Source organism: Molothrus ater, chromosome 4 (assembly GCF_012460135.2).
Source record: "Molothrus ater isolate BHLD 08-10-18 breed brown headed cowbird chromosome 4, BPBGC_Mater_1.1, whole genome shotgun sequence".
NCBI classification, from domain to species: domain Eukaryota; kingdom Metazoa; phylum Chordata; class Aves; order Passeriformes; family Icteridae; genus Molothrus; species Molothrus ater.
Genome location: NC_050481.2, coordinates 46,794,331 through 46,811,407, shown reverse-complemented (window position 1 = coordinate 46,811,407; position 17,077 = coordinate 46,794,331). Strand labels below are relative to the sequence as shown.

General features: G+C 40.4%; 1 protein-coding gene across 1 annotated transcript in view; it reads right to left on the bottom strand.

Moving 5' to 3' along the window:
* TEC (tec protein tyrosine kinase) overlaps positions 1-13,018 on the bottom strand; it is a 28,483-nt gene extending 15,465 nt beyond the window's left edge. Inside the window, exon 1 of the mRNA XM_036382223.2 lies at positions 12,881-13,018. Coding sequence (XP_036238116.1) covers positions 12,881-13,018 — 138 coding nt within the window. The remainder of the gene's footprint in view (positions 1-12,880) is intronic.
* Positions 13,019-17,077: the final 4,059 nt, after the last annotated feature.

The window sequence follows — 17,077 nt, the reverse complement described above, 5'->3', positions numbered from 1 at the left end:
ATGTTATGAAAGACTGACACTGTTCACACAATGTGGAAATAATTAGCAATTACTGAATTCTTTGAGATATGCTAATCCTTACTCAGCTCCTCTCTTGGGGATGGAAATTTGAGCCCAAATAGCAGAAGTCTGGTACAATCACAAGCAACTGAAAACACAGTCTTGCCAACAGAAGCAAAGAACAACTTCAAACACAGTAGTTATGATTCCATCACCCTAGAAACACTACAGTAAATTACCCGTGAAGCTCCATCAGCACTTAAAATGCATTTAGCGCTCTGAGTCTTACATAGATTAGTGCAGAGAAAACATGCATAAAGAATTCATGTACATCATGGTCAGCATCAGGAAGAATGACAAGGGATAAATTCAGATAAAGCTGCAACTGCTATTTGTTACCAGAAAAACCAACACACACAAGAAAGGTAGGTTTTTTAAGGGGAATGTATGGGGGAATTAGGCACTTAAACCAAGCATAAAGAAAAAAGTAAATCATAAACATTACCGTGAGTTGTACTACAAAGATTTATCAAGTAACACTGAAAAATAATTTTGTCCTAAGTATGCAACCTTGGATTTTTTTACCAAAAATCATTTTAAGTTTTTTGTTTATTTTATGTTGGTCACCTCCAAACTCAGTATATTCTATGGTATCCCCTTACTTGAACATTGACTCCCTAAAGTTCATGCAAAAGCCAAAAGTTGTTACTGAAATCCACACCACTTGGCAGAGCAGCCAGTACTGTCTCTCGCTCTCCTTGTCACTGTGTGGCTGCCTGGCAGTTTCAGGGATGCCAGGTTAGCCTAGGCAGAACAGGAGGGTCCAAACAAGATCAGCCTTTTCATGAACCCCAGAATTCAACACCCACATAACTGTGCTGAAGACACCTCCCCAGATTCTTTCTTGCACAACAACAGGCAAAGAAGAAGAAACACCACTCCTGTAACTTATCCACCCTGCTTTCTGTGTACAGAGGGGTGCCCATACTGCTTGGATCCCTGCTGCTTAACTGAGATTGCAGGACAGACAGACAATACACATTGGAGGGGTTTTTTGTGTCCAGAATCACAGAAATCCCTTAGAGGAACACACTATTATTTTATCTTGAATCACCGTCCTTCTGGGCTCAGAGATTTTCATGCCAATTCTCGCATTCAGGGAGCTCACTCAGAGGACACTGACAGGAGGACAAAGGACTAGGAATCCAACTAGATAACCACCCAGCATTTGGGGGGAAAACATAAAGGAAATACCCTGGTGTACAGCACATCATTCTAGTAATTGTATTGCCTAATTCACACCTTTGTATGCTTTCTTGATTTAGGGTGGCTCAGTTTGCTTCATCACAAGATGCTAAATTAAGCTAACACAAAGTTGACCCACCTTACAAGGCAATCCACCTTATTAAACCTAATGCCAGGGAAGATTCTTCTGTTCTTGCATATTTTATAGATTTAAAACCCCCCTTGCATATGCGAAATTAAAAACAAACCTACTGCTCAAGACATTTTCAGATCACATCAGAAGCAACAATTATTAATGCCAAGTGTACAGTTCTGTTTTAGCTGACCATTACTCATTATATAAACTATGCTGCACAGAGCAGGAAAGAATGACTCAAGAAAAATGCTAAAAAGACCACTGCAATTCTCTCTCCTCCCTACCTTAATGATTTCCTTTAATAATAACAGGACATCTTGCATACCATAACTGTGTTGCATTTATTCTCCAGGCAAATGGGTTCTATGGGCCCTACACCCACCTGTACAGCAAACATGAAATGCAGAATCAAGGCAGAGCTCAAGCCCTGAAGCATTTGGGAAGTAGAGATGTGGGAATGAGCCAGCCCTGAGAAATCCAACCATAACCACTCTTTCCAACAAGAAAAGCTACAAAGAGACAAAATTAGTACAATGGCTAATCATGCAATGTTGATTTGTAGGAAGCAGAGGGACATTTTTAGAGATTCTTTTTTTTTAGGTGAAAGATGGCTAACAGAGGAAAAAAGATAGATTTATTGTAGAAGTAGCAGTATTTTACCAGAACGTTCATGCATGCTCTCTGAATGGGATACAAGAGAGGATTTGGAAGAATCACAACTCAGTGAAACGCAGGGATCTATCAAACCTGGTCTGCTCCTTTACTAAAGATAAATATATGCCTCTAGAGGGAGGCCTATAGAAGCAAATATGGTTAGAACAGTAATAAAGGAATAAAAATAGTAAATCCCAATAAGGAAAACCTAAAATAGGTAAAATATGTGCTTCAAAGTGACACTAAAGGTCGAGGTTTTGGTGTGGGTTTTCTTTTTTAATGTATCTTCTTTCTGAAAATAACAAAACGGAAGTGACTATACAGAAACTATTTTACAAAGCTTTTCAAAATGCGGTACATATTTCATATTTACCTATGTTTCAAAATATTGATTTATAGTTTTAGAAGTCCTACTCCTTGCTCACAATGGGTATGGCCAAGTCTTGTTTCCATACAATCTCAATTATTCCTCTTTATTTTAGCATATTAAACAGTAATATGAAGAAGTCATAACACTAGACCTATGTTGTCAGATACGGAACAAATACAGGATTACACAATTCCTTAAAAAAATAATCTTAGAAAACAGTAAGACAAGAAATACCCAAGTGTTAGATAAGTGTACAATCAAACAGCTGATCCTCTGTACATTTGGAATTCCTCCTCTGCTAAATACAGAAGCTTTACAGCTACAGAAGCCCATATTCTCACTATCAGATGAAAATATTTCTTCAGCGTATTTCCTCTTTGCTGATGAACATATTGCACTGTTTACCCCTGCAGAAGTATGTATTGGGGGGGGGGGGTGTTAAACAATACAAAGGATGTTAGATTTGGAAAAAAAAGCCTCAATGAAAACATGCATAAGTCAGCCCAGCTCGCAAGAAATATCTAGATTTTTGTCTCCCCCATGCTCTCTCTCTCTTTCCTTGATGTACTTATTATTTCTTTCTTCCATGCCGATCCCCATATAGGAAATCCTGAGGTCATCAGCATGTGACCATGGAGCTTTTGTTCTCACAAGTGCAACACATCACAGCACTACTTTTATCTCCTTTTATGGAGTGTCTCTTCAACTTTGCAAAACCACAAAAAGCCTGGCTAAGCTAACACTGCCTACAGACAGCTACTCTGATAGAATACGCTCCAGAGCCAAATGTATGGGTATTTTCATTTTTGGGTTCTTTGTAGGGAGGGAGGTTGAGCTTTCAGGTTTTTGGGTTTTTTTTCCTTTTCATAACATTGCCATTTATTAATAAGAAGCACTGACTGGATACTTCTGCAGTCCCTCTTGAGGCAAGCAATTATGGATTATGTGAATATAATTCCTGTAGCTAGGTGGCCACATTTTCTATTCCTATATTTTCCAGTGTGTTAAATACATTGAAGAATGCCCTTCTCCTTTCAATTATATTTTTAAATTATTAGGAAAAGCAAGTACCAAGTATTTTCATTTACCTTTCGAAAGTGGCTAGAATTGATAGGAAAAGTGAAAGGTGATTACTATTCTGATCTAGTCTGACCTGATCCAGTATCTTTCTGCAAGGAGGAATTTAAAGGGGAAAAAAATACAGACATAATTAAGAAGAAGAAAGTTTTAAACCCTGTCTTGTAGATTAAGAAACAGAATCCATTACCATGGCCTGGCTGCTCAGCAGATGTCAATGACCAGCACTGGAGAGACTAAGAAGCACAAAAATAAATTCTCTGTCATAGCACTGATACAACTTCCTAACCATGACTACAGTGCAGTATCTGTAATTAATGTAATTAATTTAATCTTTTCCTGCAATGGAGAGGCAGCCATTAAAATGTGCACAACTGCAGTTATGATACATTGCTACAACCTCATAAAAGTAAAGGACACATAATAAATCAGCCAGGTCTCCATCCATATCAGGCCTTAAATAACGTTCAACCCTTCTGCTGTCAAAGTAACTGCTATACCTCTACAGGTTCTTTCAGACAAGTCTTCTCTTCTTGGTTTTTTGTGAAGTCCACACACACAGAGCTCTCAGTCTGCCCAGCCCAGCTGCAGCATTTCTGCCCTGTTTTCTCCCTGCTCAGGACCACCTTCTGGCTGCTGGGTGAGTGACACCTTGCATTCACCCCAAATTCAGCTCCATGCTGTCTGAGCCATGCAGAGAGGAGAGCCCAAGTCCACAGGCACCACAGGCCAGTGACCAGAGCCCAAAACAGGATCCAAGAGGTCACTCAGCCAAGGCACTTGCTGCTTTAGCTACCTTCTCAAGGTCCAGATGATGCACTCCACAACTACAGGCCCCAGGCCCTGCTGGCGACAGCCTGACTCTTGGCTACTTTTTGCTGTTCTGTATCTGAACATTTCAGCATTCCTGCCTTTTTTACTTGTCCACATTGAATTGCATTCTACAAAATAAATTAAAAAAAAAAAAAAAAGCAACAATCAAACCCACCTCATACCTAATTGAAATATACCCCATGGATTTCTAGACTTATTTGTCAAAATACTTGCAGCTCCTTAAAGTTTAATTTCACCTGAGAACTCCACAAGCTTCTATTCCAACAGTAGTATCAGAAGCGAAAATACTAAAATGCAGAATAGGACATCCCATTCAAGACAGGCTCTTAATCTGGAAACAAGCCACCAATGCCTATTCAACACAGTACCAGCTTCCCATGTGCTCTGCAATCAGATTTACACAAGTCTATATAGGTATTTTCTAATGCTGACATATGAAAATGTCTCATTCGGCAGTGTCAAAAAACCCTTACTGGGATGAAAACACAGGATTTCTGCTGCTCTCTGCTATCCACAAGACTTATTACCTCATAGCAGAGCATAGATAAGTCTGAGATTATTTTGTTTTGTTTCTTTCTTGGCTGATGTGCAATTCCTGCATCTTTCAGGTACCTTCAACAAGCCTGGTTATTCTTGCATTTTTCTCTAAATTACCTTCACAGATTAAAGTTTCTCAGCTTCTCTTCTGCACACTTTTTAAAAAACTAGGACTTCTCTAGTCTTCTCTAATCTATTTTCCAGTTCTTCCTTTTTAAGACCTTAAAGACTCATCCACTCCTGTCTAGTCATAAGGTAAATGTTCTCATTCCTGCCTTTTCTTATCTCAACAACTACAATCTATGCTTCTCAACTTCATCTACATTTCATTTGTTCCATATCATAAAAATCGAAATTCTTGTAGAAAGATAGTTACTACAGACTCTCATTTTATAGCTGACTTTTCTTTCAGTAGCTGTTACAGAAATCAGGGAATCATTACTACAACATAACCAATGTTTTTTTTACAACTTAGGTATCTTTATTAATTGCCCTTTAAAAATGAGCATTCCCATGCATCTGTTAAGCTGCTCCCATTCACATTAATAGCTTTACATTATGTCTCCAGCTTGAACACTTTTCACTCACAAGTACTTTACGAAAGCTCTATCATTATGACCTGTGTCTTGGAACTAAAAAATTCTCTGTAAACCTACTGGTTTCAGAAACATTGTAATACTGAATTGTGCTTTCATTTATATAAAATAATTAAATAATCTATACAATGACTAAGGTAACCCCATAATTCAGGGTAATTATTTTAAAAATTATATTAAAATTATAAAGGATACTATAAAGTACTATGGGAATAAACAACATTAGAATGAATTAATCTTCTGTTAAAAAAGGAAAGTAAGAAGCACAGCTTTTTGGAACTCTATAATGTTGTTGTGCTCCAAATGAAGTATTTGCACAATATTAGTGTTGCAATGAAGCTACACAATTTTACCCTGAAACCTACAGCTTCGGGGTGGGCCCCAGAGCTTTATTTTTCCTTCCTTAAAATATCACCACTGTAATTTCAGTAGCTTCTGTCTCCTCTATATTCAAATTACAAGAACCAAACATAACCCTTACAGAAGGACCTTTTTTCCTTAGGAAGAGACTTTCAAAATGAGCAACCCCCCAGAACGTTCAGTTTTGTATTCTGCTTTTTTCATTTATATTCTGGTTGGTTTTTATCATTTGTAACAGTCCTGTTTACACAATAAACTTTTCACACAAGTCTGATCCCAATGGCAAATACCACTACTGCCACTGAAGACAGGAGCGTTCTGCACCTCTCAAGTTCAGACTCTTAAATGTTTTCCCTCAGGGAACTATCATTTGCCTTCTCTGTAGAAGCAAATGGTTTCTGCACACTAATTAACAGGTAAATGATGTGCCTACTCCAACATCTTCTGTGCAGCAGTTCCAGAGCCAGTGGGCATTGCAGCCCAAACTCTGCCCCCTTCTCTTCCTCCCTTCTAGCACTGCGGACTCCTGTCTACCCAAACACATGCAGGGTAACCACAGGAACCAGGGTTTAGCCTATGCCTTTAGAAAATGCAAAATCCAATGTACACTATTTATTGCTCTGAACTGTCATCCATACAGCAAACGTGAGCAAACAATAAAGATGCCAAAGCATAAAGAAATTTAATGTTCATAAGCTCATAGTCAGCTTCACATTCATGGTCAATGCAAGCTGCAGTGGGATGGAAAGGTTAATTCAAGCATGCTGTGCCCCGTGTGGGAGGACAGGAACCAAACCACACACATCAGCACACTTTCAAACTAGAGAGTATCACTGATAAACAAGCTGAGTGACAAAGAGAGAGAAATAGCATGGTGAAAGGGAACATTGCACAGGCTCAATATATTATGAGGATACTAACAGTTCACATATTGACAAGGATTGATAAAATTATGACCAGATCTGTGTCGCCTTTTGGAAGCACCGCACTCATGAGAAACATCAATGTGAAAGTTTTCAAACCAACAAACTAGCAGGACATCTCACTTACACAGACCAGCTCTTTTCAACTATTTCACTGCAAGAAGTACTTTAACACCTACACTTACTCTCTTTCCTTCATCATGATGAATTTCCCTTACCTAAAATGCCATCTAGAGCAAAAATCTCTAGTCTGGTGGCACTTTTAAGTTCAAGCAAGATGCCCTGCCAGTACTAGCTAACTAAAATTTGTGTGCAGTAGGTGTTACTTGCTATCATGCCTGTTCTGTAATGAAACAGCAAGCCTGCCCCAGCTGAGGCCATCCGACTGCCCAGTGAGAGACACCTTCTCACTGTGTGCTGAGAAAAGATTCACAGCAGCCAAACTCACTGGCACACAAGGAGAAAGCCAATAAACCACAAGCAGGTGGTGGCCAACCATGATGGATGCAGTAGCTTGGATGCAATTTTTGCGTGGTCTTGGCTAACTCAAGAGGAATAAAGGATGCTGTTCTTTGCAGCCAGCCTGCAAAGGAGTGTGGGGAGCACGTGAATCGTGCGACACCAGCCACCAGGCATGCTGGTAAAATGCGTCCTCCTTTCCATTGTCCAGCTGATATTTACTGAAGTGTTTACAATTTCAGTGGACTCCTAGATAAACACTTAAGGTTTGATTTTCCAAACAGAAACAGATGAAAGTGAGAATGCACTGATCCTTTAAAAATAAACTCCAGGGAATTTTAAGTTGAATATTCAAGATATGAGCTCACTTTTGACCGAAAATGGCTAAACTTACCTAGGGCCATGCATATGTGGTATTATTTCCACAAATGCCTCCTTGGAATTCAAACCTACACTCCATTCGAGATGAAATTAGCAATTTGGAAAGAGTCATACTAAAACTTCAGCTAAATTTTTGCTGGTCAAAAATAAAGAAAGCTGTTCTGAATGAGATTTTTTTTAATCACTGCATGACATATTTGATTTTCAAGCAAGTCAAATAATTTCAAAATTGCTTGAATTTGCTTATCAATTTAAAACTGACTAGTATGTTTTGATTTCTTGAAAGAAAATAGTTCAGGAAAATGACCAGAAGCACACCTGAAACATTATCCTCAGTTTTCAAACCACACAAAATTGAAAAGAGATTTCCTAATAAAATATTTCATGCTTGGGTTTCCTCATTTGAAACAAAGAAACACTGCCTTTGCTATACAACCAGATTATCCAGCAAAGTCACACTACAATCCATTACTCCAGCTGACACCAGTAAGAATAGTGCAGCAGCCCTCAAGAACAAGGGCCAGTTTGTGAAAAAATGCCTACCACCTCCCACTTTCAAACTAGTTACTACTGTCTACATAAATGTCTTCAAAGCTGGCTTGGTTAAGTCTACAATACATGTTTGAGAATACTGTGCCTATCTTAAGTCTTTCTGAATGCAGCATAACCAGCAAGATGTACTTTATAGTATATCTCCATGCTCAGAATAGGAAGATATTTTACTTCTTCCCTATTTTTATACATTCATGACCAGTACTCTGTGCTTGGAGACCGATGCAGTTATATTTTACTACAGTGAATTTTTGTCTTCATTGTAAATGGACCACATCACATTCAGATTTCAATAGCCACTTTTGCAACATTAGGAAAAAAATACAGGAAATACTCTTTCCAACTATGACAGCTGATAAACCATTAAGAGCTTCAAGGAACAACATTAGCTCAGCCTTTTCATTTGCTTATAATCATTGTTAGTCCAATATTGCACAATAGTGCAATGATGCTATTTCCCCAACAGCCCCACTTAGTAATTCTCAGAATTTATGACCAAGAAAAAAAGACAAAAGCAGAACACATCCCAGCTTAAACAGAATATTTCTCTTTTCTGACATTAAAAAGCTATCTCCATGACACTTAAGGTACATTGGTTCCTGATGTATTTTTATTTTCAAGCTTCTTAATGTCCATCTTTTTAAAAAAACTAAAGGTGATACTTCTACATTTTTTATCTAACGGCATCATGCCCACAAGGTAATCAGTAAAAGCCAAGGTCCTATTGGCTTCCTATGCAAAGTAAGTTTCCCATGATATTAATCATAATTGTAGAGCTTTGCACAGGTGACCCAAACCAGGATTCTCCTTCCTCAGGCTTCTGTGTTTTGAAACCAGTCTTGAAATGCAGTCTCTTCACTGATTCTGTAGCTGTGCTCCATCAATAGTTCATGCACCTGCTCCATGACTTACAGCAGAGCAGTATCTTTAAGTGAATAAACTGTATTTCTCCTTCTCATGGCAGCAGTGCAGTTCCAGCTTCACTGCAGGCATGCACTGTCATTGTACCATGGTAGGGGGCTGATCTGCTTGAGAGCATGTATAGAAAGATTTAAACTAGTAATGAGCAAGCTAAAACAAGATTTTAGCCTGTTAGTAGTTATGTTTAGGAGATAATAATTTATTGCTCCAAGTAAGGTATATTGGACTTTTTCAGTACACAGGACAGGAAAAAACAGAGAAGTGTGGTATCTATAATGTGCAGTTTCTGTTCAAAGAGCAAGTGATGCTCCACTTCTGGCTGCACAGAACAATTAAATCTCTCAGCAGCATTTACATGAATACTATTTGCTGTGGTTGACTGCTTTTCGTTGTCATAAACGTTCTACTTCTGTCACCAGACATACAAAATGTCTAATTCTGTCACTTTATTAATAATCCCAACCTGCCCACACTCTGAGTATTGACTAATCTGGTTAACAAGATTTACTTCAGTCTGTTTTAAAAAAGAAGTGGTATGATTATTCACGTGCCCACAAGTGCTGGGTTTTTCTTGAACTCTCTCTACTGAACTTCCATAAAAGTTAAAATGGAAGAAAACAAGAAAATACTTCAGATTGGCCAATAATCAAACTGGGAATTGCACACTTGCCTAGAGGAGCTGAACTCAACCACCCTTGGCAGACTGCTATCACTGTGGTTATGGAATTAAAATGAGGGTGTGAGATCCTATTGGCTTGGGATTTCCATGCTAGTTTAACCAATCTGGACTTGGAATACTGCCAAGCCCAAAATTAAATCAGTCTGTACCTATCCTTTCATCTGTCATGTCTTTAAATTCAACCAGCATACACAGGAGTCACATTTATTTCAGCAACAAATCCCCAGTTATTCAGAGAGGGCAGAATTATCTTGATGGCTAATAACTTTTTTTCTCTTCATACAAATTACCTCAGCCAGAATATGCAGCTTACATATTTATAGCCACCACAACTGGCTTTAAAAAAACCCAAACAATAACCAAACAAATAATTAAACCCACAAACATCTTTGCCATTTAAGTTCTCCAGAGACATTAAGGAATAACTGTGCCACAGAGATCTTAGTCTTACAGTTGTGGTTTTTTAAAGAGATAAAAGTATTCAGCATGTCCCTTTAAGATCAGAGCTCACTATTTTCAGACAACATTGTTAATAAAATAAAATAAAATGCTGATTAATGTTTAAAAGAATCTAAAATGAGAGGAACAGTGAAAATGAAAATGGTTTGAGGCTGGAAAGTAATGCATTATGGCTGAGCCAGTCTAACAACCTGCTGATGTCAACAGTTGGAGCATCCTGTTCTCCTCCACCACCTGGCACAGCCTCTGGCACTTGTTAGATCCTGCGCCCAGTCATGCAGCGTGCTAACCCAGCAGAACACTAATCCAGCAAAAATAAAACCAGATCAAATATCTTTCTGCTGACCTAATTGCAGCCTTCCAGCACCCCAAGGGAGACGACGAGCAAGAGAGAAACTGTTTCCAAGGGCATGTAGTGACAGGACAGTGGGGAATGGCTTCCAACTAAGAGTAGGCTGAGATCAGTTTTCTGGAAATAATTCTTTACTGTGAGGGTGGTGAGGCACTGGAACAGGCTGCCCACAGAGGTGGTGGATGCCCCATCCCTAGAAGTGCTCTAGGCCAGGTTGGATGGAGCTCTGAGAAATCTGGGCTAGTGGAAAGTATCTCTGCCCAGGGTCAGATGGGCTCAAACTGGATGAACTTCAAGGTCCCTCCTGACCCAGGCCATTCTATGATTCCATGCTTAGCAATTTTTTTCAGAGTAATATGGATTCCAAGAAGGACCAGTATGAATTCTAGTGAGTAGGGAAGTCTAGGAGGTCTAGGACAGGGATAAAATGGCCTTTTTCAGCAGCAAACTGATGGCATAGCAAAGGCATAATGCATATTTTCAGCCCAACTGGCTGTATCTTAGGCAGAAATTTTTTAAGAAGTTACTGCATCCTCAGCTGATGGCACAATGGGCTGCCCTGTTCAATCTCACTGCAAATAAAACTGACAGTTTAAACCCCCTCTCAGAGAGAACCACAAGTCAGTCTCCTGGAAAAGCATTTTAGCCAGAGGACATTATCCTGCAGGGCAAAGGGAAAACTGGAAGGGGAAGACTGGAAGAGGGGAAGCTGGAAATGGTAACTTCTTAAAGGGTGACAACTAGACCTGCAAAACCTGTTTGTCACATTTCTATTTCATCTGAATGTAAGACATGGGATAAGAAGGCAAGACATATTTCAGAGGGCTTCTTCGCCCCCACCTCTTTATTCTCTGGGAGGAGGCCAGAGTCACCAAAGTAGGAGTGACTGGTACACTCTGCCATCATAAAATGGGGACATAAAATGCCTGACAGGAGTGTACAAAGAGGACAGAGCTGGGCTACTGCCAGCAGTGTCCAGTGACAGGGCCAGAGGCAGTGGGCACAAACTGAAAGACAAGAGGCTCCATCTGAATACCAGGAAATAATGTTGGTCTTTTTTTACTGTGAGGGTGACTGTGCCCTAGCACAGGTTGCCAAGCAAGGCTGTGAGGACTCCATCAGTGGAGATACTCAACAGCCAGCTGGACAGAGATATTTGACAGCCAGCTGGCTCTTGGCAACCAGCTCTGTGTGGCCCTGCTTGAATAGGGGGCTTGGATCAGACAGCCTCCAGAGGCCCCCTCCAGCCTCAGTCTGTGATCTTGTTCTTCATCCCTGACTGTGTCCAAGCTACTTTCAGAGAACAAAGTGCTGTGAGCATCTCACAGCATGGTAAGTGAGCTCAGTTCTGGTGCAACCATAGCATCTGGCAGAGAAACGTGCTGAGCAAGCCTTTGCTCTCCTGTACCCTCTTCTTTTAGCACAGGTAAGACAGCCAAGACAAGAGGTTGCAGGGGTCCCTCCATTAAGCTTTATGTGTTAAATGGCTTCCCAAGGTATACATGTTTCACAAGCTACTGCAGTCATTTTAATCCTCTTCAGCATTGTGACAAACATGGAAAGTAGCCTCACTTAAGTGGAAAATCTCACCTCCAGCACTGAGGATATGACACGGCAGATGACCTGAGGAAAAAAATTTCACCCTGAGCACTGAGGATATGACAGGGCAGGTGACCTTGATGAAACAGAGTCTGAAGATTATTTGAATAAATGCTGATCTGAGGATTTGCACGGTTTACACTAATGACTTTCTGAGTAACTGAATTTACACAGAAAGTGGTAATCTGGATGAGTTGCTCGTATGGTCAAAGATAAACTGCTTCCAGTTTCATTTCAATCACCAGGTTGCATGATCCACTCTAATGGATCTTGTCTCTGCTGAACTTGGTCTGCAATGCACTGCTCCTATCAAATGGTCTTTCTCCTGTTCAAATGCAGTTAATTGCCAGATGTTAATGTAATGACCTTCACAGTACCCACAGCTACAAGAAACTGCAATTGCAACTTTTTCTACCTTTGCCCCAATTCATCATAGCAGTGATCTTTTATCTCTCTGGAGAGAGAAAGAAATCAGCTTTGATGACCACCTCTAAATGCTGTTTTATGTCACTCCTGCCATCCTGGCCATACACTACTTCTCCTATTGAGAACCAATTCACACTGACTACCAGGTAAGTTACCTACACCTCTGTCAGCTTGCATTATAAATAAGAGAAATGCCAGCTCATGTTCACAGCCACTAAAGACCATTTCCCTGATCAGCTCTTGATAGTATGACATACAGTAGGAAAAAAGCCAGTGTGGTACAAAAGCAAAAAGGAACAAAGGCAATCTGTGTCTCCTACCTCAGCTCGACCTTCGTAGTATGTTAGCATAGACTTTGTAAGTACAAAAAGCCTCTCTTTGTAGTTTAAGGGAGAAGTCCTCTTCTTCTGCTGTGATCTTTTAATCAAAATCTCTTGTAGGATAGTAGTCGTATTCATTTCAGCCACTTGTCAGCTCTCTTCTAGCCATTGAACATCAGTTCCTGTGAAGATGAGGAATAAAACATTACCAGATCTTTGGAGGATCACAGAATTGGAGACTTCTGTAACAAAAAGAGCTTCTACTTATAAATGAAACTGCCTGAATATACAGAAAGCTGGAGCTCACATGGAAGTTTACAAAAGTTAATTATTAGACTAAAAAGTTCAGGCTTTGCTCAGCTGAGGGCTGCACTGGCACATTCCCAGGAAGCCCAAAGCTGTATGTGACTGGGATGAAATCAGGTACACTGCAGCCTGTGTCACAGAGAATATGGGTGAGAAGTCTGAAATGTGCTCCAGGCAAGCTGTGCACAACTGCTCTTCACCACAAACCTGTACAGAAGTTTCTAACCTGTACAGAAGTTTTAATTGCTAAGGTCTGTGCATGTATAAATATAATTGGCAAATGAGTTCTATACAAAAATTGAAGATCATAGAATATCCTGCATGGAAGAGACCTACAAGGATCATGGAAGTCAAACTCCTGGCCTGGAATGGGACAGCCCCAAGCATCCCACCATTTATCTGAAGGAGCATTGCTCCAAATGCTCCTTCAACTGTCAGGCTTGGTGCTGTGATCACTTCTCTGGGGAGCCTTTCCAGTGCCAAACCATCTTCTAAGTGAAGAATATTTTTCTGATATCCAGCCTAAACGTCTCCTGACACAACTTCAGGCCATTCCCTTGAGTGCTATCACTGGTCACAAGAGAGAAGAGATCAGTGTCTGCCCCTTCTCCTCCCCTCCCAAAGAAGTTGCAACTGCAATGAAGTCTCCCCTCAGTCTCCTCCAGACTGAACAGACCAAGTGTCCTCAGACATTCTTCATATGGATTCCCCTCTACACCCTTCACCATCCTTGCTGCCCTCCTTTGGATGCTCCTGAATAGCTTAATGTCTTTCTTACATTGTGGTACTCAAAAGTGTCCACAATATTCAAGGTGAGGCTGCCCCAGTGCAGAGCAGAGCAGGACAATCCCCTCCCTTGCCTGGTTGGTGATGCTGTGCCTGATGCTCCCCAGGACAGGCTTGGCCCTTCTGGCTGCCAGGGCACTGCTGGCTCATGTTCAACTTGCCACCAACCACGGCTCCCAGGTCTCTTTCCACAGTGCTGCTTTCCAGCCTCTCATTCCCCAGTCTATACACACAAGCAGGGCTGCCCCATGCCAGGTGCAGAATCCCCAGTGTGCCCTTGTCAAATTGGTTGGTGATTGCCCATCTCTCTAATCTGTCAAGGGCTCTCTGCAGGGCCTCTTTCTGCCCTTGAGGCAGTCAACAGCTACTCACAATTTAGTATTTTTGGAAAATTCATTTAATATTCTTTCAATCCTGCATTCAAGTCATTTATGAGGATGTTGAAGAATTCTGGGCCTAAAATGAAGCCCTGGAGAATTCCACTAGTGACCAGTCATCAGCCTGATGTAATCCCATTTACTACAACCCTTTGTACTTCAGATGGATCAGTAGAAGTAATTTTGAAAATTTACCCTAATTTTATGAATGAAAATGTTCAGACACAAATGGTTGTTTAGAAGATGTCAGTTTGGGAACAAAGAACTTAAGCTTGTTTTTCAGAAACTGCTAAGCATATGCCTTCCAACTTCTGTTTAGAAAGACTTCATGCTGACTATCAAAATCAAGCAATTGAATTCAGACAGTTTTAGTCACTCAGTAATGTCAAGCTGCTTTAAGCTCTACACCATGACTGATACCTGTAGGACAAACTTAGGAGTCCATGAAAACCAATGCACCCACAGCTGCTTCGTTTGCAAATCTGGCTCCAGGGTTCTGCCGTAGGCAATCTCTCTGTTCTTCACAATGATGACAGCTTAAACACAGCTGATCTCCTCCCTCATCAACCCACCACTGTCCTGCCATGCCACCCTGCCTTGTGCAGGTGTTCCTTCTGCCAGGCTGGGAAGCAGGTGAGGGATGGGATCCAAGCAGGATTTCATCATGCAGCACAGGCAGCTGCCTGCACAGACACATTAAATGAAGTGCACGGAGGCAGGAATGAAAGCTGTGGGAGAGGTTGTGCAGAAGCTGTCCCAGAAATCTTCCTCCCCACTCCCTTTTGCTTTGCTCACTTTCTGCCAGCCCTGCCCATGGCACCACTTGGCCCTCCCTGCCTGAAGCTGTGCTCCACAGCCAGGAGAACCTGCAGGCACAGACCTGGAGAGCAACTCAGGCTAGAGCAGCACGGCTGGAGCTGAAACCATGGCTTGAAGAAGGAACAGCAGCATCTGCTGAAGCACCAGTGACTGTGAACAATCTCTCAGCTCTTTGGAGAGGGTGGGGGGATAACCCAAACCAAAGCCCTAGAGTAAAACAAAAAAATAATTCATTCTTTACAGGGCTTACTTTATGCACCTATGTGCTATTTAGAGTATTTCAGAATTCACTGGGGAAATGGCATGCACATTTTTGTCTGCAGGCAACATAACTTTAGCATGGACAAAACAGTACATTTCACAGAATTGTGGCAGAGAATCCTGAAAAACCACAAACCTCCTCACAACATTGCCTTACACTATATAATTTTTAATAAAATCAAATGTAAACCAACTCACTGTTTGTGGTGTTTGTACTAGTGTGTCTCATTTTGTGAGCAATTGATGGCTGTCACAATATATGAAATGACACTCTTTGCCTTCCAGTCCAGTGTTGATACTACTTTTCACTGCCTGGTTTGATCAGCTGAGCTCTCATAACCCATACTGCTGCTATCTCAACAGCTGGAAGTAGCTATTAACAGCTTTAAAATATCTTTTTCTTCCTAGGAATACCTCTTCATATGTCAAAAAAAAATTCATTGGTTTAAATGGAACTACAAAATAAGACAAGGCTAGGATGCATAAATAAAAGATGATGATTGGACTGAAAATGGTGATTATTATGAATAATCTACATTTTGTTATTTCTCTTCTTCTGAAATGCATACACATACATTTTGTTGGTAATCTGTCATATTGCGTTCTGGGAAAAAGGCAGATCTTCAATAAGTAATTGTCTTGGATATGTTATTTAACTACTAAAGCTGACCAATTCTGTTTTATTGCCCTTCTAAAAATAAATTTGCAATCTTAAAGGTAATTGCAGAAGGAAGAATACTACAATAAACTGAAAATATAAACATTGTCCAAAAAATTAAAATTCAGTATTAACTTTCAGACCAGCTTAATGCACACAAAACTTTAAGGGGTCCCATCACATGATCTCCTACTCAAAACAATTCTACTGTTCTCAATAGTAAAAATTCTCTGTTTGTACTTAAGAAAAACATAATTATTATCCATCTTATCTAGATCCCTAGAGTGCTGCCTGCATTACAGAGCACAAGAAGGATTCAAAGTTAACTATGATTTCAAATCTCAATACTGATAAGGCTAATATATTTCATTTCTCTCTAGGTTACATTAACATGACACAAGAATCAAAAAAATCCTTTTGACAAAATCGGGTTCAAAAATAAAAACATCAGTAAATGTCTGCTCTTGGTTGCTACACTGAGTTATCTCTGCTATGAAGATTTCAGCAGATTAGAACCAGTTTCCCAGGTCACAAGATCGGTATTTGAATCTGCATTTGGTCACAGAAACCTGCCTTATTTGGGGTTATTTCCAAGTCAATGGCTCTAGATACATTTCTGCTTGGCTCAGGATAAGTGAACCCTCACCTATTATTCTGGAAGTTCTTTTTCAGAATATCAATACTCCATCAAGAAGTCCCTGTAACAGCCACACTTACCTCTCAACAAACCCTTATCTCACTGCTTTTCTTCATTAGAGTTTTAGACGCTTTCTGCACATTTTCCCTGCCTCCACTTGCCCCCAAACCCTCCTTTGTTCCCAGACCAACCCTCAGAACATGAAGCTGTTTGCATGACACCTTGTTATCTTGTTATAAACATCTGTGGGAGTTTCAGGCTGACACCCAATATAAACTTTTCACAATGGGACTGGTGCCAAGGAATTGCCCTGTTCCCTGCCAACTGTAGTTACACAATAACAAAGACAATCT